This window comes from Euprymna scolopes, chromosome 21 (assembly GCF_053919585.1).
Source record: "Euprymna scolopes isolate OS-2025 chromosome 21, ASM5391958v1, whole genome shotgun sequence".
Classification (NCBI taxonomy): domain Eukaryota; kingdom Metazoa; phylum Mollusca; class Cephalopoda; order Sepiida; family Sepiolidae; genus Euprymna; species Euprymna scolopes.
Genome location: NC_136502.1, coordinates 65,618,839 through 65,646,251, shown reverse-complemented (window position 1 = coordinate 65,646,251; position 27,413 = coordinate 65,618,839). Strand labels below are relative to the sequence as shown.

Genomic DNA, 27,413 nt, shown 5'->3' with positions numbered 1-27,413 from the left:
TCACAACGTTTCGGCCAACTTCCTCTGGCCTTCGTCAGAGGAAAATAAAATAAAAGAGGAAATAAAATATAAAAATAAAATAAAAGAGGAAATAAAATAAAATAATAAAATATAATAAAAGAGGAAATAAAATAAAATAATAAAATATAAATAAAATAAAAGAGGAAATAAAAATAAAAAAACTTAACATAAAAATGCTCATCTCAAAATAAAAATTCCAATTAAGGAATAATATATATATATACCAATCGGTACGGACCCGACTATGGAAGATCAGATAATGAATAAATGTGGATTTATAAGATCAAAGAATCCAACCTTGATCGCCCTTCGGGGCCCGTGGCGCAGTTGATAGAGACGTTGAATCTCTACGGTTCCAGATGAACATTGTCTGAAGATAGCGGTTTCAATCCCACCCAAAAGCATGCCAGAGGTAATTGGTCAAAAATGTGGTGAGACGACAACAACTACGGATGGCAGTGATGGCTGAGAATGCAGTTAGGAGATTCGAAGTTCCTATCCGTCGCGGTTACCACCTGACGAAGGCCAGAGGAAATTGGTCGAAACGTTGTGAACCAATAAAAAGATTAAAAAAAACAACAACTAATAAAAGATGAGACTAATAGTCCGAAATAAAAATTTAAAAAAAATTATGAAGGGAGGTTGTGTCTATCTCCAATTTTTATACGCTATTTTCAAGATTTTTTTTTAAATCACCGCATCTGTTTTGCTTTGCAGTACAAAAGCGAAACTTAATCTCTAGCATCCGATCTCTCCCTGGCACTCGTCCAGAAAAGCAATAAAGTTTGATCAATGCAGGGAAAAACTTCTTATATCAGACAATTGCTATTCATTGGGACACTCCCCTTTGGTTTCTCCCTCCCCCAACATTGAGAAAACAAACAGCCAAAGTTGGGGAAAGAAAAAAAAAAAAACAGTCCCGCAGCGAAATGTTGCAAGATATGTTTGATCTCATTTTAAATCACACATTTAAGTTTTAATTGTTACCTTAAATCAATTTTCTGTTATTCTGCCGTGGTGGGTGAGTGGGTTACATGTCAGGATATTTTTCACCTTCGCCTCAAGGTTCCAGGTTTGATTCTACCTACCTACCAAATTTTTTTTTTCTTTTACCACACGGGCGACGCTGGGCAGTTTTTTTTGTTTTTCAGATTTTTTAAAGTTTAACATTGTTTTTTTTTTTGTTGTGACACCCCCCTCCAACACACACACACACACACCTCCAAATACCCAGTACCCCGCTAGTCTATATATATAAAAGCAAAAATGTGTGTGTGTATATGTGTGTGCACTTTTTCTATATGTCTGCAAAAGGCTTTTTTCGGGGCGGGAGGGGGTGCTCAGTAGGGTCGCTTCTTAAAACTTTTTATATGCTGTCTAAATGATAATATGTATGAGTTACGAACGGGGTTCGCGTGTGTATTTAATTTGCCCAACTCTCATGCTCTATTTTTTCCAGATTGTTCGATTGCCGCATGTTCCTTTCGCTTTTCAGTATAAAAAAAGCGAAACTGGATTCGAATCGGCAATTCCTGGTGGTCTCCGGAAAGTGATGTAAACGTTTGGTCAATGTCGGCTACATCATATCAGACAATTGCTTTCATCTGGACACTTTCCTAATAAACGGGGAGCTGGTTTCCCCCAAAGATGCGTAAAAACAAACAAACCGGGTTATTGATCTCATTAAAAACTCTCCCGCAGAAAATTTAACTGCTGACTAGCTATTGCTTACGTCGTCATAACGCTCGCAGAAAATTTTAACTCCACGATTTCCACTTGATCTCATTAAGTCATTAGGTGTGGGTACCTGTCAATTTTCTTCACATTTAAATAAATTCAAACGTTTTCCAGTAACTCTTTCTTGCTAGCCGATCGCCGATCGGTTACGTGTCATGCTTTTTTCACATTTTATTTTCCAACTTCACCTCAGGGTTTTGGGTTCGATCGTACGTACCTACCAAAACTTTTTTTTACCCCCCCCCCTCCCCATGTTCCTCACCTGGGCAATGCCGGGTACCTCCGCTAGTTATATATAAAAGGCAAAATGTGTGTGTATGCTGTGTATGTCTACCAAAAACTTTCGACACACGTCGAACACTGACAAAATCGGTATCATTTGAAAGCTCAAACTATCAGACGACAAATATCCGCAAATTGGCCAAAAACATTAATTCTTTGACTGTCAACTGGGCTCTTTATTAAATGGAGGGGTCACTTTTTTCGTCAACATTTTTGCAAAGTTTAAGCTAAATTTGAAGGGCAGTGACATTGTATGTCATGGTGGCCACGATGACTAAACCATTCGCTTTTTTTTTCTTTTCACTTCCTTTTCCTCTTAGCGTTACAGGTTTGAGCCTGTCTGCTTACTATTTTTTTTTTTTGCACTCGCTACTATTTTCATTTTTTTTAGGTAGCTTTGAAACATTTTTTAGGGCTCCGTTGATCAATACAATAAAACCTCTCCACACACAGGCAATGTCAAGTATCCCCGCTAGTGTTATATAAAACTAAATTAACCCCTATAAACAATTGGATGATTCACCCATCCCCATTAAAAGATAATACAATAATAAATTATATTTTTTTAATATTATTATTATTCATTTAAAAATGCTTCATAAAAATTTAACCTTTTGGTTAAGATCAAAGTACAATTATGGTAACCAAAATGAAACTAACATTTTTATCAGTTTTGACAAACGACCCCCTTTCTTTTCACACTTTTCAATTTGTTCCATGCTCAATATCCTAGACAAAGCAGGTGCACTTAAACAGTGTTCTGTCTTTCTTAAAAAAGTTTGTTGTGCAGAAACCATAATCCAAAGTACTTAATATCTAACAGAGCAGATATGTTTAAAGGACACATTATATTATATCATTATATCTGGAAAACAAATGTTCTGTTATACTATTTAATACAAGAAAATTTACTCAACATTGCTCAGTGGCATATAGTAATCAAAAACTGCTCAAAATCCCAAGTATAGCAGGTGTTAAAACAACTTCATTTCTTCAATGTATTTTTCTTTTTGTAGGTCAAAGCAACACTGGATATCCCTACTTATATATATCTCCTGCAGTGAATAGAAGTTTTACTAGACAAAGGCAAATGTGAACTTCAGTCTAATATAAGTATTAATGTTTATATTTATCCCAACCAAATAAAAAAGCTCAATAAGATGACAGTAGGAAGTAGAGAATACAAGATGCATAAATGAAAACTAAACCAAAATTTACATGTAAAATTTATTTTTCGACAGAATACCTACAATAAATAGTGACGGTTAATATATCCTTATTCTGTGGAGTTTCAAAGAATGCAAAATTCTCTTCAGAGGAAAGAAATGAGTTACCAAATTATATAAATAGCATAGCTAAAAATATGCTGGTTTTAGCATTTTATGAAACTACATTGCATGATGGTGGTCATAAAATGCAAAATAATGTTTGTAGAATGTATTTGTATTTTAGTGATTATTTAGATGTTTCATTCATATGTAGTTGTCTGGATCAAACTAAGTAATTTCTTTAAACAAAAATTCACTTAATACATTATTATATTGTAATGACATGGTACAATAATTATAATTTGATTTACCAGTTTAAATGCCATTTGGGTCTAACTTTGAAAAAATTTTACAAGATAACTTTATAGATCACTTATTGCAATTAAAAACATTTCTATTCACATATATGTAGACAGCAGAATAAAAAAAATTCTCTTTAGAGGTGGGGCTATCCTGTCATCTGTCTGTTGATGATACTCAAGAGGTGCTGAGACTTTCCTTGGAACAGGTAACTTAAAGTTGTTCTGCTGTTGAAGGAGATGACAAAGAGTTTAACCTAAAATCTACATGATGACTGTGCTTGTTACTACTTTAGAATGATCATAAAGCTGTCAATATATCATTAAATCAAAGTAGATTTCATTATGAAATATTGGGTTATATTTATATGGTGAAAGTGGAGTAGATAAGTGAGGAATGTAGGTGTTGTGTTGGGAGGCATTACTTTTTCATACAATAAGTATATCGTGTATAATGCAAACAGGTTTTCACTTGAGTGATTCATGACTGGAATTCACAAACAAATTTTCACTTTGCTCTTTGTGTTTTATTTATTGTGTTACACGAATGTGTAGTATAAGTGTGACACTTACGTCACCCGCGCGTCGTCCAGTGGTGGAATGACCCCGGTTGTCGGTTCTGGTGTTTCCTCGGCGAGGATGTCAACGGCCGGTTTCCTGAAACAGACTTGTCATGCAAAACAATTGAAAAGACCAAGTCAATAAGTGTTTCCTTTTTGTTCAAAATTCCTTGTATTTCAATCACGGGTACAATCGTAGTTAGCTGTTTAGTTAGGGACTGGCCACTTGTTAACTGCGAGGTTTTCTCTTCTCTCTCCGACAGAAAACTCAATTATCTACGTGACATAAGTGGCTAAGCTGCAATCAGTTCTAAGTGACAGTCTTCTGAAGGTTGATGGTTCAATGCTCAGTACAATTGATAAAAATATAATTAAGAATTAAATTAAGAACTAAAAATATATATCCCGTTGATTCTGTATAGAGTTCAACACGATGTATCTTAAGAATGTAAGAGGTTACTTTCAGTCAAAACATTGAGACAATAATATCCAAAATAAGAACAATAATGCAAATATTCAATATACAAATTATTAATCCTCATGCCACAAATTATGGAACATGATAAGAGTTGAGTTTGGGTGAATTACATGTCTTTGCTGCATGTGTATCAGCAGCATCATGATTAGCATTAGAAGTTGAGTTTTTCTTTTTAGATAATTGTTATTTTATCAACTTGCATGAAAAGAGCTATGTAAAAGATGCTTAAAACCGTTTGAATTATGCAAATACCATCAGTAGTTCAAAAGTTATGAGAATTTTAAGTGCCAAAATTTAGGCTTTTCTGTGGACATTTTTCTTTAGAAAAGTGGGCTAAATTACAAGCCTCAACATTTCAAGAAATTCAGTAATTTCATCACCATTTATTTATTTTTCAAGCTATTCTCATGTGTGCTCTTTCTGATTATGCAGTCAAATTTGATCTATCTCTTTACTATAAGCCATGAATTATAAAATCAGATGTACAAATTTCAATTTTTTTTTTAAAACTGGCACACGGTATCATACAGTGGGTGTCTATTCATGAACAAAACTAAGTATTATAGTGGTATTTAAATATATCTTTATTGAGAGCAGGGATTTTCCTGCCTCCTCACCAAAGGAGAGCTTAATCTGGGTGTAGCCATGAATGCCTAAAGAGCATTCATAGCCAGTATTTACTACTCCCTCAAAGAAAAAAAAAATTGAGTAGATATAAATTAATCTAAGAAATAAATCGAAGAAAATTTTTCATATAGATTTTGGATTTCTGTAAAAGATGGAAATTCCCATAGTCGACCAGAACTTATTGGGACCAGTCCAATTTTTAATTTTGTAAATCCTCTCAATCTGGCACAAAATATACCGCTATTTTCTGAGATGCAACCATAAATCGTACTCTACATGAATCCTTGATGTAGCTTTCACAGCACCAGGATACCTAATAAGCAACAACTATATATTTACCAGTTGATGGTAATTTTTGTCATTTCTATTCTGTTGTTTTACTGAAAATTCAACTATATTTTGGATTTCTGTAAAAGATGGAAATTCCCATAGTCGACCAGAACTTATGCATTTTGGGACCAATCCAATTTTCAATTTTGTAAATTCTCTCTATCTAGCCAAAAATATACCCCTATTTTCTGAGATGCAATACTACATGATGTAACTTTCACAGTACGAGGATACCAGGAATCTTGATAAGCAACAATTATATATTCACCAGTTGATGGTAATTTTTGTCATTTCTATTCTGCTGTTTTACTGAAAATTCAATTATGTAAACAAAGAAATAAAACAGTAATTTTTTACCTTGTTTGCACCTTAACATTTAAAATGATCACTTTTTTAGGCTTTAAGGTATACTGAAAACAAATATCACATTTAAATTTTCTGCAAATAAGTAGCTTCCTAGATATCAAGCAACATCATTTCTTATGTTATTTCTGGTGGCCATCTTGAAGCGTGCAAACCTAACCCCGAAGAACCATGCGCAAACGCACGTACCAAGATGGCCACCAGCAATAATATAAGAAATGGCATTGCTATGGCATTGCTTAATATCCGGAAAGCTACTTATTTGTAGAAAATTTAAATGCGATATTCGTTTCCAACATACCCGAAAACCTTTGAAGGTAGTCATTTTTAAGAAAATGTTCAGGTGGAAACAAGGTAAAAATTTACAAAATGCAACATAATGAAATTCTTTATTGAACCGCCTAATTATTATTATTTAGATATCCTCAGTTAAAAAAAAAAAAAAAAAAAAAAAAACGGATTTGTTTTACAGATTCGAAAAAATGGTCTTAAAAATGAATTAAAAATAAATTCAAGTTTCACGATATATTTTATTTAATTGTTGGGTGAATTGGTTGGTTGGTTGTTTTTGTTTTACAGAATATCAACCCTTTTCAGGTTATTAAATGCTGAATCCAAAGATTTTGAAGAAAATTTTTTTAATAGAATATATTTGTTGTTTTCAAGTCGGTTTCTATTTAACCCATAGTAGGGACCCTAACAGGTTCTACCACTCCTAGTCAGAGTAGACCTGGGAGCAATGGCAATTAAAGGGTGGCTTCACACTCCCCAAAGCCCGCAAGCTGGGGCCTCACCATTGGATATAGTTTAAGGTCATATCCAGGACCAGTTAAGTGAAAGTACAGAATAGTTAACAAAACACCCTTCCTTCCCCATGTTAAGTATGGGTTTCTAAATAATAACATTATTATTTCAGCATGGTAGCATAAGTGCACAAGTACCTTTTATTTGTTATATACTTGTTTTTTTTGTTTTTCTTTACCACTAAAAAACACAATTCTACCTTAAGTACAAGTAAGAAGTTATAAATACAATAACAGAAACGCATGTACTTAGTACGTTTTGTTGTTTTTTAACGCTTTTAGTACATGTGTACTAAAAGCGTTAAAAACAACAAAATAGTATTGTTTGGAAATCAAATTTGAAAAACTTGAAAATAATTTTTTTTAAATTGACAAACTCAGAATAAAATAAAACTGATTTTTCTACTTTCGTTTTAAAAGCAGAAAAAAACATTTTTTTTTCATTTTTAAGAGAATACAAACGAAACTCGTTAATGTGCTGACTTTAGTCAGCTGAGCGCATAGTGAGCCATTTTCCCCTGTTAAGTGGATTTGAATTTCTATAAAAGATAACATTTTAAAGAAATTTCCACACACTAATGATCAAATATTTATATATTATACATGAAAATAATTCTGAAACTATTATCTATATGAAAATCGATTATATATACCGATTTATCTTATCAATTTGGAAATATTTTTTGTCAACTTTGCTCGGTCATAACTTTGCTTCCTGTGGTCGTAAAAATATAAATCAAAGTCCAGTAGAGATGGACTTCTTTCTTTGTTTATATAGCCTGTGAAATTTCAGCCATATCCAATCAAATTTGACCCTGCGCATGTGTATCCAAACGTAATGTATGAAATGTAAACATTGAAAAAACAGTTTACCTTTTTGCTGTTGTCATTTTTTACCATTTTTTCATTTTTAACTTAGAGGATAAAAACATTGAACGCATAAGAGAAAAATAAATTAACATCACTGGAATGCTTATTCTATTCTCTTTCCATCAATGTAATTCTTTTAAAAATTGACCCACAAATAAAAAAGATATGAATTGTTGTAGCACATTAGGTATGTGATATTGCCGATGTCACCCAAAAATACAGCATACGCTTGTAATGCTACATCATTAGACATTACTGTTGTGACGGATGCTTCAGACTATGAATATTACACATTTTTCTTGATGGAAGCGAAAAAGCCATTGCACACAGATCAAAGTCATTGATGAAAGAAAGTATAGCCAAATTGAGAAAGAAACCCTAGCAATCATCTATGCAGTAAAGAAATTTCACAAAATGCTATATGGCCATCATTTTACTCTCATCACAGACCACAAGCCTTTAATAAGTATTTTTGGTTCCAGGAATGGAATTCCAGTTTATACAACAAACCACTTGTAAAGATGGGCAACTATGCTTTTAGATTACTACTTTTCTATAAAGTACCAACCAGGCAGCAAAATTGGCCAGGTAGATACGTTATCCAAACTCATTTCTTCTCATCAAAATGTAGTGGAAGACACAGTGATCGTTGCTATATATGTGGGACCTGAAATTGTCTTCGCGCTTATTTCCACAGTGAGATTGCTACTTGTCACTTCAGAGATGATCCAAGAGGCTACAGCCGCAGATCCATTATTACAGAAAGTTTGACGTTTTCATCTCACAAAGCTGGCCAAAAACATGCACTGACCAGCAACTTCAACCATTTTTTCAAAGAAGATCTTCTTGATCAGAAATCAATTTTTGGGGAACGTGTGGTTGTCCCATTCAAAATCCAGAACAGAGTTCTCAAGCAATTCCACTATGGACATCAAGGAATTAATTGGATGAAAGCATTGGCACATGGCTATGTGTTGGCCAAACATGGACAGGCAATTAGAAGAACTGGTATAAAGTTGTGCCAAATGTCAACTGGTTGCAAAATCTCCTTGAAAAAGAACATTGCATGCATGGCCTACCCCAGAAATCCCTTGGTCACAACTATACCTAGACTTTGCAGGACCAATTAATGGACAACATTACTTAATATTGGTTGATACTTACAGTAAGTGGCCAGAAGTTTTCCAGATGAACCATACTACATCGAATGAAACTGCAAAGAAACTACAAGAAATTTTCAGCAGATTGAGCGTTCCTGAAATCTTAGTTTCTGATAATGGTACTGCATTTACCTCATCAGAATTTTCTGACTTCTGTAAACAAAACAGTAATCAGCACCTCAGATCTCCACCTTTACATCAACAATCAAATGGCCAAGCTGAACGCTTTGCTGACACATTTATGAGAGCACTCTTGAATTTAAAAGGGGAAGGAACTACTTGAAAGATCATAGAACTATTTCTAAGTAGCTACAGAGCTACTCTAAATCCAATGTGCCCAAATGGAAAGTCTCCTGTTGAAGAATTGATGAATAGAAAACTACATTTACAATGAAAGTTGCTGGTCATTGCATGTTTTTGGCCAGCTTTGTGAAATGAAAATGTCGCACTTTCTGTAATAATGGATCTGCGGCTGTAGCCTCTTGGATCATCTCTGAAGTGACAAGTAGCAATCTCACTGTGGAAACAAGCACAGAGATAGCAGCGGTGACTGTCTTCCACTAGTTTTTGATGAGAAGATATGAGCCTGGATAACTCATCTGCCTGGCCAATTTTGCTGCCTGGTTGGTACTTTATAGAAAAGTAGTAATCTAAAAGCACAGTTGCCCATCTTTACAAGTGGTTTGTTGTATAAACTGGAATTCCTTTCCTGAAACCAAAAATACTTATTAAAGGCTTGTGGTCTGTGATGAGAGTAAAATGATGGCAATATACCATTTTGCGAAATTCGTCCATCACCAAATAATTTCCAGAAAAGAAACAGGATGATGGAGAACCATTCAATCACCATTATGGAGCAAGGTCACATAAATTCCTACCAGGACAACCTGTAGTAGCAAAAGACTACTCACAATGGTAAAGAAAAATGGATACATGGTCACATAGTACATTGTTTTATGATGTGGATGTACAATCTTTTATTTGTGTCAGACATGCAAATCAGCTGCGTCACTCTTATCTGTCAAAGAGACAATCATTCCATTAAATATTTTACTGGACATATTTGAATTACCTTAAAGCATACAAGCAACATGCAGTAAATAAAATAAGTAGATCCACATAAAACATCCTACAAGCACCATATTTCAAAGGGGAGGTGTTATAGCGATCAAAAGCAAAAGGGGAAATAAGTCTAATAAAGGAAATAAGAGTTATTGCCCTTATATAAATAAAAAGAAAAAAAACTAGAGAGTTCGAGGGAGAATGGACAAGATGGCGGCTGTGCTAACCTGTGCATATTCATGCTGTAAATATAATTTGTGTTTTGACTGTAATAAATAATATTTAACCTAAAATGACATTCAAATATTCCATGAATACGACAACCCATTTTTCCGGACACAACACAAAGAGAAAAAAGCGATAGCAACAGAAAGAGAAAAAAAGCGATAGCAACAGAAAGAGAAAAAAAGCGATAGCAACAGAAAGAGAAAAAAAGCGATAGCAACAGAAAGAGAAAAAAAGCAATAGCAACAGAAAGAGAAAAAAAGCAATAGCAACAGAAAGAGAAAAAAAGCAATAGCGACAGAAAGAGAAAAAAAGCGATAGCGACAGAAAGAGAAAAAAAGCGATAGCGACAGAAAGAGAAAAAAGGCGATAGCAACAGAAAGAGAGAAAAGGCGATAGCAACAGAAAGAGAGAAAAGGCGATAGCAACAGAAAGAGAGAAAAGGCGATAGCAACAGAAAGAGAGAAAAGGCGATAGCAACAGAAAGAGAGAAAAGGCGATAGCAACAGAAAGAGAAAAAAAGCGATAGCAACAGAAAGAGAAAAAAGCGATAGCAACAGAAAGAGAAAAAAGCGATAGCAACAGAAAGAGAAAAAAGCGATAGCAACAGAAAGAGAAAAAAGCGATAGCAACAGAAAGAGAAAAAAGCGATAGCAACAGAAAGAGAAAAAAGCGATAGCAACAGAAAGAGAAAAAAGCGATAGCAACAGAGAGAGAAAAAAGCGATAGCAACAGAGAGAGAAAAAAGCGATAGCAACAGAGAGAGAAAAAAGCGATAGCAACAGAGAGAGAAAAAAAGCGATAGCAACAGAGAGAGAAAAAAAGCGATAGCAACAGAGAAAAAAGCAATAGCAACAGAAAGAAAAAAAAAGGCGATAGCAACAGAAAGAGAAAAAAGGCGATAGCAACAGAAAGAGAAAAAAGGCGATAGCAACAGAAAGAGAAAAAAGGCGATAGCAACAGAAAGAGAAAAAAGGCGATAGCAACAGAAAGAGAAAAAAGGCGATAGCAACAGAAAGAGAAAAAAGGCGATAGCAACAGAAAGAGAAAAAAGGCGATAGCAACAGAAAGAGAAAAAAGCGATAGCAACAGAAAGAGAAAAAAGCGATAGCAACAGAAAGAGAAAAAAAGCGATAGCAACAGAAAGAGAAAAAAGCGATAGCAACAGAAAGAGAAAAAAAGCGATAACAACAGAAAGAGAAAAAAGCGATAGCAACAGAAAGAGAAAAAAAGTGATAGCAACAGAAAGAGAAAAAAGCGATAGCAACAGAAAGAGAAAAAAGCGATAGCACAGAAAGAGAAAAAAGGCGATAGCAACAGAAAGAGAAAAAAGCGATAGCAACAGAAAGAGAAAAAAGCGATAGTAGCTCTCCAAGGAGATTGTTAGAATTTGCCCAAGTTTTTGTTGCTGGAAGTGCTCTGGGTTTTTTTTTTTTATATTGTTTCCATATAATATTCACATGCATATAGAAGTGTGGTTAAAACTACTGCCTGGAAGAATAAAATTATATTGGCCATCTTCAGTGTGTGGTTGTTGAATACTCAGCAATTTAATTGACCAAAGGAGAAAAAGGCTGCCCTGATTCTTCACCTCTTTTTAATATGTGTGAGTTGATGTTAGGTATGAAAACTGACATACTTCCTCTAGTAGTTTGTTATTTATTTACAATGTTGTTAGTGTTTGAAAGAAAAAAACAGATGTTGGACAAGTATCTTGGACCCATCATCATTTGCATCCCAAAATGTTTGTAAGTTGTGTTGCGTGTGTCCATTAAAAAAATTTTCTATCCTTTTCTCTCTTACTTTCCCTCTCTATCTTGCTCTAACCAAGTATGCTGACCTGTTCCACAAATCGCAAAACCTCAACATGAAATATCTCCAGAAAAAAATTCGAATAAACCTAAAACCATCTTCCAACGTAGACCCCTATTACCATGTCTCCTTCTCCAACATCAGGGGTCTACGTTCCAACCTTCCAGAGGTTGAAACCCAATTACAGGCGACGAAACCGGACATATTCTTTCTAAGCGAAACTGGAATAGGGCCGACCACTTCCCTAGATGAGTTCATAATTAACGGATACTCTAACTTAACATCTAAATCTGACCCCCAAGACCGCCATGGGCATGGAATATGTGCCTACATTAAAGACGGCTTCTCGTGTGGCAGGGATATCTCTAGAGAAGATCCTAATTTACCTTATATGTGCTTCCGGGTTGCACTTGCTTACACCACTGCATTTATATTTGCCCCCTATCAACCCCATAACAGCAGAGTTACTATCTTTATGAGTATATCTGAGAAAATAGACCACATCCTGTCTGCACATCCCTCGGCTAACATTCACATCTGTGGTGACTTCAACATGTGGTAACATGGAATGGCTGACCCACTCAAATAAGACAGACGATGAGGGGAGGTTCTGTCATGATTTTGCCATTGCTTAGGACCTCACTCAGATTGTTCGCAAGCTGACCCGTGTGCCCGATACTACAGGTCAGTATGCAAGCCTTCTAGACCTTTTTCTCTCCACTTCCCATGAGCTATGTTCATGTTCCGTTCTTTCTCCTCTAGGATCCTCCAACCACTCTGTCATATCAGTTAAGATAAAAATGAAATGTAATAAGTCCCCAGACGTACTCCTCCACCGTACTGTATACCGATACTCCATGGCTGACTGGGATAGCTTCTGTACATTCATGTCTGATCTACCTCTGCATTTCATGTTTAAAAAGGATGTGTCCTCTATAGTATCAGACCTGACTGAATGGTTAATTGTAGGCATAGACCGATTCATACCATCCAAAAAATTCTGACAAAAACCTAACAGCCAGCCATGGTTCTCCCCAGAATGTGCTGCTGCCACCGTGCACAGAAATCACTTTTTCCATAGCTACCAACGTAATAGATGTACTGAGACTAAAGCTGCTTTCAGGAACGCCAGCAACCACTGGTAAAGAGTAATAAAAAATGCAAGAGAGCTATATGCCTGTTAAATCCAAAGTAGCTGATCAGCGGCTTGGTTCCCACCAGTTGTGGCAAATAACAAATAGGATCCTGAACAGAAGTGTGCATTCTATCCAAACCATTATCAATAGACCTGAGGTCATCTCGTCAGCATCAGACAAGGCCAAACTATTTGCCAAGAAATTTGCAGCTAATTCTACCCTATGCGAGGAAGGCCATCAACTCCCCATATTTCCTCCTATAACACAGAACACGCTAGGTAACATACAAATATCTGTGCATGAGGTGGCCACAAGAACCTTGATTCCAGTAAAGCAACTGACCCTGACGGCATCCCAATTATAGTGTTGAAAAAGCTTCAACCAGAACTTGCTCCCATTGCCTTAAGGAGAAATGCTTTCCAACACCCTGAAAAACCTCATCAGTATGCCCTGTATTTAAGAATTCAGGTGATAAGTCATCTCCCTCTCAGTACAGACCAATAAGTCTCCTGTGTGTCATGAGTAAGTTGCTGGAATCCATAGTAAATAGAGAAGTAGTCAACCACCTCAGCAGAAATAACCTTCTTAGTGACATGCAATATGGTTTCCGTTCTGCAAGATCTAACGGTTATATCTCATAGAATTAGTGAATCTCTTGACAAAGGCTTCCTTTCTAGGGCAATTGCTCTTGACATATCAAAGTCCTTCAACAAGGTAGAGCATAAAGACCTACTTCACAAGATTTCCAGCTACGGTATAACTGGAAATGTTTTCTCTATCATTAAATCATTTCTCTCTGATAGGCTCATAAGAGTAGTGATCGATGGACAAAAATCAGAGGCCTGCAGTATTAATGCTAGAGTCACTCAGGGGTCAATCCTGGGCCCAACTCTCTTCCTAATCTATATCAATGATCTCCCTAAACACATACTTAAATCATTCGTTGACATCTATGCTGATGACACGACCATCTATGGCAACATATCAAAGACTGTAAATGACAAAGTTCTCTCTGATTCTCTCTCCTCTGATCTCAAGCACGTGGTTCAGTGAGGGAAGACGTGGCTGGTTACCTTTAATGCATCTAAAACCAAACTCCTATCTTTACATTATCAATGCTCTGATCCCCATCTGGCATCAATTGAAATGGATGCCGCTCGTCTAGGAGAAAACGCATGTTTTAACAAGCTTCTGGGCTTGACCTTTACTCTTGACCTGAAATGGAACACGTACATCAAGTCTGTTGCCAAGGCCGCTGGAAAGACGGTGGGATCCTTCTACCGCTCCAGAAGATATCTCACTACTGATGCAATTCTCTATCTATATAAAAGCCAAGTACGGCCAAGGATGGAATACTGCTGTCATATCTGGGCAGGAGCTGCTAAAAACAGCCTATCTTGCCTTGACAGAGTACAAAATAGACTTCCTGGCTTAGTGGGGAATGCCCTTTTCTCTTCCCTGTAACCTCTCTCCCACAGAAGAGAGGTTTCTAGCCTATCTTTGTTTTATCGTTATTTCCATGGAAGGTGCTCGTCTGAGCTCCAATCTCTGGTCCCCCCCTCACCAATCTTTTACAAAAAACACCCGTCTAGCTGAAACCACTGTCAAAAATTTTCCCCACTCTTTATCTGTGCCTAACTCAAAACGTAGATTCCATGAACAAAGCTTCTTTCTTAGAACTGCATGCCTGTGGAACTCTGTTCCGTCTGCCTGCTTCCCACCTGACTACAACCTGGATGTCTTCAAGTCCAACGTAAACAAATTCCTGATGAACCACCCCTTAAGTAGACACTTTTATTAAATCCCCACACTAACGTACTGTACATGCAATAACCCTTATCCTTGAGTGGCTTCCGGGCCTTGATAAGTGGTGACCACCTTGTAAAAGAAAAAAAAAAAAGAATCTGCAATCTGACCTGACCAGGAGTAGCATTGTCATTAGCATACTGAAGTTCCTATACTGAACACATGGTTGTCCTAGTCTTGTCTTGAAATTGAGCAGGGCGGAAAAATGCCCTCATTAATGTGGAAATGAAAGTTGATTGAGGGTGTGTCTAGAAAAATCTCATTAAATATTTCTGCTGTGTAAAGAGAGAAACATGGAGACAAAGCACATCCCTGTTCCAGGCTACTGTTGATGGGGAATAGGTCAGAGAGAGGGAGAGTTCTGATGACATACCCGACCACTCAGTCATAGAGGGCATGCACCAGGATGATAAAATAGACAAAATGGGATGTGTCTCCGATGCTGCTCCACCGCGAACCATATAGCCAAGGAATGCAATTAAATGCTCAGAATGTGGCAGCGACAGCCATGAAACCTCTATGCATCCGTATCCGACACACCAACCAACGCTAAACCCATGTCGTTGCATGGCAGGGAGAGGAAAGTTGTCTCCACAAATTGTTCACAGATATGTGGAGATAACCTAAACGGACAATCATGCTCCAAGATCTGTCTGATGAACATATATTCAAGCAGACAAGAGAAGTTGCTGAAAGCATATGCTGTAATTGACGAGCACAAAACCCATTGTCCCCTTCTACTACACTGCATAAAGAATTTTGTATGTTTTCAGATATAAAAGGCAATTGGACGAGGAGTGTTGCATCTTCAGAAGGGACGTTGTTTGAGAAAGAGGCACATTCGGTTGTCACCGCTTTTTCAAGCAGAACTCTCATGTTTGTTTACTTTCTGTGCAAGTTTTTCTTTTAGCCTTTTTTAATTTTCCTTCCTTTCTGCTTGATTTTTAGGGGTAAACACTGCCTTTAAAGTAATAAAGTAAGTTAGCAGCACAAAAGTCTACTACAGCATAGCATGAGTGTAGCATAAGTAATGCCAGACGATGCCAGATAACCTTGCTAGCCTAGGATAAATTCTTGAAATTAAATTCTAGTTAAAATAAATCTTCTATATAAATACAACAGTAGACATATGTGTGTGTAAATATCTAACAGGTAAACTATTAAACTACTGGTCACATAGCACTGAAATTCTCAAGAAATAATATTCATGCACCAAGGGTGGTTTATAGTGAATAATATCTTTGCTTGCATGCATGCATATCGCATACAGACATCGGCAAATTTACATGTAAAATGTTCATTAAGCATTAGCTGACATTTTGTTTTTTGTATGCATGCGCATAGATTTTTTTTTCTCAAGTTGGAACGCTCGGTTCTTAATTTCAATTCTAACTGATGACAGCAACTCATTTTTTATGTTTTTGCATTAAAAAAAAACAAAAAAAAATACAAAATCATACGTAAATTTTACTCGCGGTTTGAAATTTGTAAATATGAAAACAAATTTATGTATCTTTTTTACGATCTCATATTTACTTAATTTCATACATTATTTTAAGATGGAGGAGGTGGGGGATGAAACACTGAATACGGACAGTGCTTAAATAATAACATTATTTAAGAAAGCAATTGTTGATATGGGGAGGGGAAGGTATTATTTAAACTATTCTGTACTTTCACCTAACAATATATTAAATAAGAAACTAACATGTATTATTTTGTTTAGCATTAAATATCTGTTTCTCAATCCAATTTCTTGATTATTTTATTGTAAAGCAAGTGTTGCCTAATTACTAACTGCACTTTGAAATATTTATTTTTTGAGTAGCATGAATTTTAAATAAGGTGCTAATACAGTGTAGTACCCATATTAAAAAAATAACAAAAATTTATAATCAAATCATGTATTTCGAAAAACTGCCGAATCATTTTCTAGAAGTGATGTCGTGTTGACGGAGGGGGGGGGGGCGAACAAGCATGATTATGTTGCTTTAAAAAAAGTGCTCTGAAGGCCGCCAGGGATTACCAGACCTTCTTTTCTAAGGTGAGGTTGGGGTGTGGTAAATTAGTGCCTGTTCATTCTCCCAAGCATTACCTCCACTTTTTCTGTTTATGGAGAGGGGGCCAGTAGATGACTTCACTGAAATGCTGCGTCAGAACAGATACTGCACTTTGATCTTAGCCAAAAGGCCAAGTAAGCGGAATAAAGTTTTCTACCAGGGATTACCTCCTAAAAAAAAAAAAAAAAAAAAACCAACACAGCATATATTTTAAGATGGTGGGGATGGGAATATGGAGTAAGTCCTGGAAATAGCTGAAGCAGTTTATGATCTCAAAAATACTTCATTTCATGAAAAAAAAAAATATATATATATATATATATATATATATATATATATATATATATATATATAAAGAAGTGGGGATATGGAGTCAGGCCCGGAAACGGCTGAAGCAGTTTACAATCTCAAAATTACTTTATCTAATATAGAAAAACTGAAACAGTCTAGGATTTAGACATTACATTATTTCATGTATGTTTTTAACAGTGGGGTGAGGGATATGAAATCAGTCCAGGAAATGGCCGAAACCGTTTACAAGTTAAACATTACTATATTTCATTCATATTTTTCACAGTGGTGTGGGGCTTACAGAGTCATCTCCGCAATGGCTGCAACATTTTACGTTTTAGACATTAATTTATTTAATGTATATTTTTAACAGTGGGTGGAGGATAAGAAGTCAGTACCGGAAATGGCTGAAACAGTTTACAATTTAAACATTACTTTATTTCATGTATATTTTTAACAGACATTATTACATAGTTATTATTTTCGTAAGGGGGGGGCGATAATGTGGGTTAAAATTATGAAAAATGATTGTCTAAATTAGTAACATATCCAAGAATTATGAAAAATGATGAAATATGAGTTAATTGATTAGTGCGTTTGTAATAAAATAATAAACTCAAACAATATATCAAAGTTATTTTCGTACAGGGCGGGGGGGGCATACTGTGGGTTAGAATTATGAAATATGATTGTCGAAATTAGTAACATATCCAGAAATTATGAAAAATGATAAAATGTTAATTGATAGATGCATTTCTATTAAATAATCGGCCCAGACAATATATCAAAGTTATATTTTCCGTAAGGGGGGGGGGGACGTTAATGTAGGTTAAAATTATAAAAAATGATTCAAAATTAGTAACATATCCAAGAATTATGAAAAATGATGAAATGTGAATTAATTGATTGGTGATCAGCCTAAACAATATATCAAAATTATTATTTTCATAAGGGGTTGACGATAATGTAGGTCAAAATTATAAAAAAAATGGTTGTCAAGAATTATAAAAAATGATGAAATGTGAATTCATTGATTGGTGTGTTTGTCATGAATTAATCGGCCCAGACAGTATATCAAAGTTATTTTTGTAATGGGGGGGGGGGTGATAATGTAGGTTAAAATTATGAAAAATGATTGTCGAAATTAGTAACATATCCAGGAACTATGAAAAATGATAAAATGTTAATTGATTGGTGCGTTTGTAATCAAATAATCGGCCTGGACAATATATCAAAGTTATATTTTTCGAACCGGGGGGGGGGGGGCGTTAATGTGGGTTACAATTATAAAAAATGATTCTCGAAATTAGTAACATATCCAAGAATTATCAAAAATGATGAAATGTGAATTAATCGATTGGTGTGTTTGTAATGAAATAATAAACCCAGATAATAGATCAAAGTTATTATTTTCGTAAGGGGGGGGGGGCATAGTGTGGGCTAAAATCATAAAAAATGTCGAAATTAGTAACATATCCAAGAATTATGAAAAATGATGAAATGTGAGTTGATTGGTGTGTTTGTAATGAAATAATCAACCCAGACAATACATCAGTGTTATTTTTCATAAGAGAGGGGGGCGATGTGGGTTAAAATTATTAAAAAATTTTTGTCGAAATTAGCAACATATCAAAGAATTTTAAAAAATAATGAAATGCGAGTTTATTGGTGTTTGTAATGAAATAATTAGCCCAGACAATTTATCAGTTTCTGTAGGTGATCAACAATATTTTTCTGAATTTTCACTGTTAACTTCGGGGAATGACGTCACAGTTATAGTGGTGAGTAGAAAGACATGAGTATGTTGCTTTTTAACGTGTTCTGGAGTTTTCTATGAATTAACAAACCTTCACTTTTGGGGTGGGGCTGGAGAGAGTAATGTCCATTTTGGGGTCACTATGCAATCTCCCACAATGTCATGTTCCAATAACATGGAATAACTATGGAATCATATTCCGGAAATGACATCGTTTCTCTTACTAATGTGTTGTTGGTGGTTGTGGCAGTAAGGAGGGAGAACTATATTAATATTGAAAATTGTAGTAAAGTAAAAGTTGCATAATGATCATTTGCGTCAATGCATTTTTTTACTTAAAATGATGGTGTCAGTAGTAGGGAGGGAAAGAACACAGTAATGCGGAATTTTGTAGTGAAGCAAGGGTTGCCTAATCACAAAGCTTCTCAACATATTTGTTTATTTGTTTGTAAAGCCTGCTGAGTAATCTTCCGAAAAAGACGTCTTTTTTCCAAAAGATTTTGTTGTCAATAGTGGGGAAAAAATGAAACAGAGTAATGTGGAATTTGATAATGAAGCAAGGGTTGTCTAATCACTTAACTGTGTCAATGTATTTATGCATTAATTTTAAAATCCTGCTGAGACATCTTCCAAAAATGACAATTTATCTTACAATAAGTGCCGATAATGAGGGAGGAAAGAAACGCAGTAATGTTGAAATTTATGATGAAGCAAAGGTTGCGAACCCATTAACAAACACAATGTATTTATGTATTAAATTGAAAATCCTAATGATCCAACTTCTAAAAATGATTTCAATTTTCTTAAAATTATGGTAACCTTGGTGGGAAGAGAAATGATTTCATATATGTTGTACAATACCTGTCGAGAGTATGTTAAATTGTTTCATATATGTATATAAATTACCCATCTGGAGTTAGGTAAACATATCTTAAATATGTGTTGTAAATTACCCGTCCAAAAAGGTAAAATTATTTCATATACATTCTGTAAATTACCTTATTTCATGCGTAATAGCTGTCCTAGGGTAGGTTAGGGTTAGGGTAGGTAAAATATTATTTTGCTCGAAATAGCAAATGAGGCATACACATGAAAAATTCCTCTCTCCAAAGAATAACAATTATATTCAAAATCAACTTCAATTTTCTCATTGCTTATATGGTCCTAAGCAACGCCGGGTAGCCCTGCTAGTGTTTACATAAATATAAACTAAAATGATGTTTAGAGAAATAGTATAAACAAAATAGGTTTTAGAACAACTAAATTTATAACAATAATTCAAAAATAAATTTGACCTCTAGCAGTTTAACGTAAAGGTCACTTAAGATAATATGGATCTTAGAATGAGATGTGGAGATTGAGTTAGCAGTTCAGTTTTTGGAACTGATAAGAGAAGTTGGATTTCCAAACGACCAGGAAGCAGGTTGGATCCAACAGACTGGAAATGCGAATAAGAACGGTGCTTGCAACTTCGAGAAGAAAAGGACTCCCGAGAATAAAGAAGTGTAAATATTATTTTATTGATGATTTGTGTTGGTTTTTTTCTTCGGTAAAGTTGAAGATCTTTATTCAAGGTCTGATGGTGAACACAGGTGAACCAAAATCCAGCTGAATAGAACCTATCGGACAACAGGGTATTGTCCCTTTCAATATTTGCAGTCTTGTAAACAGTTGTTTAAATATTATACACATGTTGACATAATCACTAGATGATCAATATACAAATTGATATATAGTTATGTATATACACAGAAACCTGACATTTCAAACTCCTATATGTAACAAGGGTATGTCTAGTTTTCAATTATATTAGTATCATATGAAAGTTCAAATTCTGATTTCAGATATACTCTTCAATTTGAATTTCATAAAGCTACATGACTAATGAGTTAAAAATATAATTTGAAATAAAGGAATTAACCAAAAGAGAACAACTAAATTAGAAAAAGAAACTTGAGACTATCATGGTAGAAGAGCAACTATTTATCTTTAGCAAGTTAATTACCATGTTGGCAATGCAATCAAAGTAACCAACAGTAACAAATGAGGTGTACCAAATAAACATGGCTATCAAATGTACATGACCTAACTTTTAAGTGTCCTCAAATTTTTCACTGATGCTTTTGCTGTCAATCATGTATCAGTTTGAAATAATACATACTGTTCAATTATAGCATAGGGACTCTTAAAATATTTTAACACAATATCTATTGCACATGATTCTGGATTGGTTTGTTGCATATCAACGCTTTTGGAATAATTAATATTAAAACATAACTTAAAAAATTATTCATTGATTCGTTTATTTTACAGTATATCCTTCGGGAGCGGAGGATGGGGGGGGGGTAAATATCCAGTGATGATAACGTTCTAATTTAGTGACATCTGAGATGCACAAATTTGATTTCAAGGAGTCTCTGGGAAATTTTATGAGCCTCTCTCCTTCGAGAAATTTATGTTAGAATTTATGTGAAACTGATCCTCCACTTTAAATTCGAAAATAATTTCGTTTTTTTTTTCTTTTTGCCAAGTTTTTCAGTGTGTTCATATGCAAATTGCTTAAAAAATGTGAGAATCTTATATATTTGGGTTGGTTTATAATAAAATAGAAATTTTTCTTCATCTACAATAAAACCCAAGAAATCTTGCAAATCCATTCATTTTAAGACTGACCTAGTATTAGATTTCAGTTTTTTGTACATAAAATGTATTACAACTGAGTTCTCCAACAAATTAAACAATGAATACATGATATTTTTCAGATATTGCAGCATATTTGTGCACTTACTATAAATTATTTGGAAACCATTAATTTTGACTTCAGCTAATATTCATGTCTGTGAAGACTTCAATGTTCACAATGTGGAATGGTTAACTCACTCAAACAAGACCGATGATGAGGAGAGGTTCGGTCATGATTTCTCCATTGCTTATGACCTCACTCAGATTGTTCACGAACCCACCCGTGTTCCCGATACTGACAGCAAGTATGCAAGTCTCCTAGACCTCTTTCTCACAACTTGCCCTGAACTGTGTTCAGCTTCTGTTCTGTCTCCACTTGGATCTTCCGACCACTGTTGTATCAATTAAGATAAAAATGAAATGTAATAAGTCCCTAGATGTACCTCTCCATCGTACAGTATATCGATACTCTATGGCTGACTGGGATAGCTTCCGCACATTTATATCAGATCTACCTCTGCATTTCATGTTTAAAAAGGATGTGTCGTCTATAGTATCAGACCTGACAGAATGATTAATTGTAGGCATAGACCGTTTCATACCCTCGAAAAATTCCAGCAAAAAACTAACAGCCAGCCGTGGTTCTCTCCATGGCGCATAGAAATCACTTTTTCCATTGCTTCCAACGTAATAGATGTACTGAGACTAAAGCCGCTTTCAGGACTGCCAGCAACCATTGTAAAAAAGTAATAAAGAACGCAAGAGAATTGTATGCTCAGTCCATCAAGTCCAAAGTAGCTGAGCAGTGGCTTGGTTCCCACCAGTTTTGGCAAATAGCAAACAGAATCCTGAACAGAAGCATGTGCTCTATCCAAACTCTCATAAATGGACCTGAGGTAATCTCGTCAGCATCAGACAAAGCCAAACTCTTTGCCAAGAACTTTGCAGCTAATTCTAACCTTTGCGACCAAGGCCGCCAACCCCCAATATTTCCTCGTATCAGAAAACATGCTATGTGATATACAAATATCTGTACGTGATGTTGCCAAGCTAATCAAAAACTTTGATTCCAGTAAAGCAACCGGCCCTGATGGTATTCCAATTATAGTACTCAAAAAACTTCAACCAGAACTTGCGCCCATACTTACAAAACTGTTTAAACGTTGTCTTAAGGAGAATTGCTTCCAGTCACCCTGGAAAATCTCATCAGTATGCCCTGTATTTAAGAATTCAGGTGACCGCTCATCTCCCTCACAGTACAGGCCAATAAGTCTCCTGTGCATTATGTAGTAATACACACGGACGAAAAAACGCTTTGGATAATCACAGATTTTAAGGTAGTTCTACTAAAATAGCCATATTTTTTAAACCAAAGCACTTCAAGTCTTCAAATTACTACTGTTTTGTTCGGAAATGAATATACTTTCAAATGAATTAATAAATATGAATGTACATTATATATTTTAAGAGTTTTAAGCAAATAAAGTGATAAAAATGTGAACGTCATAAAATGGCGTTTTCGGTAAGGTTTTGTAATGACCCCCCCTGTTTTCTAAAGGTCCGTACTGTGATTGTATGAAGAATTTCATCATGAAATTTGGGAACCAATCAGTAGAGGTGTTAATCTTAATACTGTCAAGTGTCCGAAATATTTTTGACCATTTCTTTTTTTGTTGTGTTAAAAATAAGACTTTAATATGACGAGTATCGAACATTTTGAAAAAAAAAAATTCTTCGGACACCCAGTAGTAAGTAAATCAATCTTTTTACTATCTTTATCAATTAAAAGTATTATTTTATGTTGAGTAGGACCGCGGTAATTGATAATTTAAAAGGACCTACCCGAAAAAAAAATTGTTTCTATTTCTCGAATTTGGTCAAATGAAGTTAGTATTACTAGAAGCAGCAGCAGCAGCTCCAGCCTGTAGAATCAGCGATAGCACAGTGTAAACAACACACGTTCTTTAATTTTTATTCCAGAACGAATTAAGAAAAACATGAAAATATGAATATAAATGTTCTTATGTTTAATTAGAGCTATTTTGTTATCAGAATAACATTAGTTTAGAACTATTCGGTTTTCAGAATGTATAATAACAACAATCCCAACCAATTCGGCATTATGAATCTGTTGCAATTTCTCACATTTCTCGTCAAATTTAAAAACATGGTTAAAAAAACAAAATAAACTTTTGTAGATATATAGCTTGCATGCACTTTTATTCTTTAAATTAGTTTTGAATAGCGAATTAAAACAATGTTTTACTGCGAACAGCCACAAATGTTTTTTTTTCAAAATCAAAATAAGTATCAAAATCTCGTTTATACATAGATTCGAAAAAGTTGTCAAAAAACAAATATATAACAAATAAATGTTATCAAAGGCAAGATAAGTTACTTTTCTACCTAACTGGATAATTTTCTAGTGTTTTTATTTAATGTAACATGTTTATTCAGCTCGAAAAACGTACAGTGTTTACCGATGTATTGGAAAATTAAAAATGGCGCCCGGCCCGACTCTCTTTGACACGGTAAGTTTGAGAAAAGGAGTTAAAAATTAAAAAAACTATACAAAATACTGTTAAAAACTCACCGAATATATGTCAGCCTATGTCACAGTAACATATATTGAGCGAGAGTCTAGCAGTATTTTGTCTACTTTTTTATTTTTAACTCTTTTCCCCAAACTTACCGTTTCAAGAGTCGGGTGCCATTTTAAATTTTCCAAAACATCGGTAAACACTGTTTTCAAGCTGAATAAACATGTTACATTAAATAAAAACACTAAAAAATTATCCAGTTAGGTAGAAAAGTAACTTGCTTTTGATAACATTTATTTGTTATATATATGTTTTTTTTAACAACTTTTTCGAATCTATGTGTATAGTAATACAAACCCTCAAAATCTATATCAATATTCTTGAAATTTTAAAAGAAAACACATCAAACTACAATTAGGAAGCTTTTTATTTCGTTATTCTTTTTTTCTACTTATTAAGCGAAAGATATTTTTACAACCTGCTCCAGCGTAGTAACAACGGCCTATGGAATTAACACCTTCAACCTCGAAAATAGAAATCAACATTTATGGAATTTTCTTTGAAATTTCGCAACGCAGTTTCTTATTAAATTAAAACTAAATATAATATTTGCTGACTTATTTACCTGTTGAATACACACACACATACATATATATAACTTTCTGTAAAATATTTATTTGAAATGGAAACGGCATTTTGCAGTTAGGACAAAAAACAAAAATGAAGTAACGGTTCGTATTCCTAAAACACTCTTTAACCCTAACAATAATACTAAGTTCGAGTGGCAAGCCCCCCCCCCAACAAAATACCTCTGTAAGCCACATACAAGCATCTAAAACAAACAAACAAACAATAGATCCTTCCTTAAAGAAAAATACACATAAAAATAAATTGGTTAACTGTCCTAAAATGCTAGAATGGCCAGGAAATGGTGAATTATTTTACATTAAATTTTTGTGAAACTAACCGCTCCCCCCTCTAATATTGTTTTTGTTAGCTTTGTCTCTGTCAAGTTTTCAGTATGTTCACACATAATTTTCCTTAGCCCTACAATTAATTCAAAGTCCGAATGGCAACCCTCCCCATATTCTCATTGCATAGAAACCCTTTTAAAACTACACATAATCATCTTAAAAAAAAAAAAAAAAAAAAAAAGAAAAGCATGCACATTTTCCAATAGAAAAAAAAAAAGTTAACTGCCCTAAAATGCTATAATATTTTACATTCAATTCTAAAATAATTTATTTATCTTTCATTAAAGTTTTTCATGGCATTTTATACATAATTTCCTAAAAAGGTAGAATCACATTTTGGAGGGGTGGTCAAAAGGAGTTGAGTGGGTTTAAACAGAAGGTGTTAATCTACAATAATACCAAAGAAATATTGCAATATATTCATTTTTAAATGGTCTTATGTTTAGATTTAAGTTTTTTGTACATAAAGCACATTACAATTCAACTTTGAGTTCTCCAACTTCTTTTCTGTTTATGGATACATGGCATTTTTAAGGAATTGCTGCATATTTATGCACATTTACTGCAGATTATTTGGAAACCATAAACTTTGGGAGATTTTCAGTTGCATATTCTGATTCCTTGTACAAAAATACACTTATATGGTAAATTTCATTTCTTAGTCTTGTGTTTTAACAAAGATATAACATTTTTACTGAAAAAGTAGTGTAAAAAATGTGACGAAACGCATATGGTCTTAAAGAGGGAAAAATATCCAAACGTGTGAGGCACAAAAATAGTCATAACTTCCTTAATTTTAATCAGAGTTTAAAAATTTAAAAAGATTCTTTCTTAGCTCATCAAGCTTTTTCTATGCATACCAATATTGAAATATTTCAAGCTATTTCAATTTTTTCATGTGTATTGCTACATTATGAATAAGTTAATGGAATCTGTGTTAAATAGAGAAGTAATGAACCATCTTAGCAAAATAATCTTCTTAGGGACTGTAGAATAATCAAAAGAACTGTGTTAGTCAATAACACACAACAACAACAACAATAATAATAATAGCAGCAACACTTACCAAGGGTCCAGCTCATGCACAAGACAGACATCAGATTGAGCTGGACTGAGGGCTTGTATTTATGTACAAGCATATCCAATCAGGTGATTCAGCCAGGGACACGCAATATGGTTTCCGTTCTGCTAGATCTACAGCAGATGTGCTTACAGTTATATCTCATAGGATTAGCGAATCTCTCGGCGGAGGCTACCTTTCTAGGGCAATTGCTCTTAATATATCAAAGGCCTTTGATAGAGTATGGCATAAAGGATTACTTTACAAGATCTTCAGCTATGGTGGAGCTGGAAATGTCTTCTCAATTATTAAATCATTTCTCTCTGATAGGTTCATAAGAGTTGTGGTTGATGGGCAGAAATCAGAAGCTCTTAGTATTAATGCAGGAGACCCTCAGGGATCCATCCTGGGTCCAACTCTCTTCCTGATCTACATTAATGATCTTCCAAATCACATCCATACATCATTCGTAGAAATTTATGCTGATGACACTACTATCTATGGTAGCACATCTAAGACAGTAAACGACCAAGTTCTCTCTGATTCTCTCTCCTCTGATCTTGAGCACGTGGTACAATGGGGAAAGGAGTGGCTGGTTACTTTTAATGCATCTAAAACCAAGCTTTTATCTTTACACCATCTGGTATCAATTGAAATGGATGGCTCTCGTCTTGGGGAGGCCTCATGTTTTGACAAGCTTCTGGGCTTGACCTTTAACTCCTGATCTGAAATGGAACACATACATTAAATCCATTGCCAAGGCCGCTGGAAAAATGGTGGGATCCTTCTATGGATCCAGTAGATATCTCACTGCTGATGCAGTTCTCTATCTATAGAAGAGCCAGGTACGTCCAAGAATGGAGTACTGTTGCCACATCTGGGCAGGAGCTGCTAGAAAGGACTTATCCTGCCTTGATAGAGTTCAAAATAGACTTTGTAACCTTGTGGGAGATGTCCTTTTCTCTTCCCTGCAACCTCTTTCTCACAGAAGAGATGTTACGAGTTTGTCTCTGCTTTATCGTTATTTTCATGGCAGGTGCTTGACTGAGCTCCATTCTATGGTCCACCCTCGCCAAACTTTCACAAGAAACACCCGTCTAGCAGAAAACACTATCACTAGTTTCCCCCACTCTTTATCTGTGCCTAAACCTTAGCATAGATTCCATGAGCAAAGCTTCTTTCTTAGAACTGCACGCCTATGGAATTGTCTT

General features: G+C 34.9%; 1 protein-coding gene across 3 annotated transcripts in view; it reads right to left on the bottom strand.

Annotated features, from left to right (window-relative positions):
• LOC145242429 (tryptophan--tRNA ligase, cytoplasmic-like) overlaps positions 1–27,413 on the bottom strand; it is a 276,721-nt gene that overhangs the window by 185,410 nt on the left and 63,898 nt on the right. The window contains exon 1 of one of the 3 annotated variants that reach the window (XM_080105487.1): positions 26,209–26,254. The exons of the other annotated variants lie outside the window; for them this stretch is intronic. Coding sequence (XP_079961613.1) covers positions 26,209–26,239 — 31 coding nt within the window. The 5' untranslated portion in view covers positions 26,240–26,254. Of the gene's footprint in view, positions 1–26,208; positions 26,255–27,413 lie in introns of those variants that run through there. 3 annotated transcript variants of the gene reach the window in all.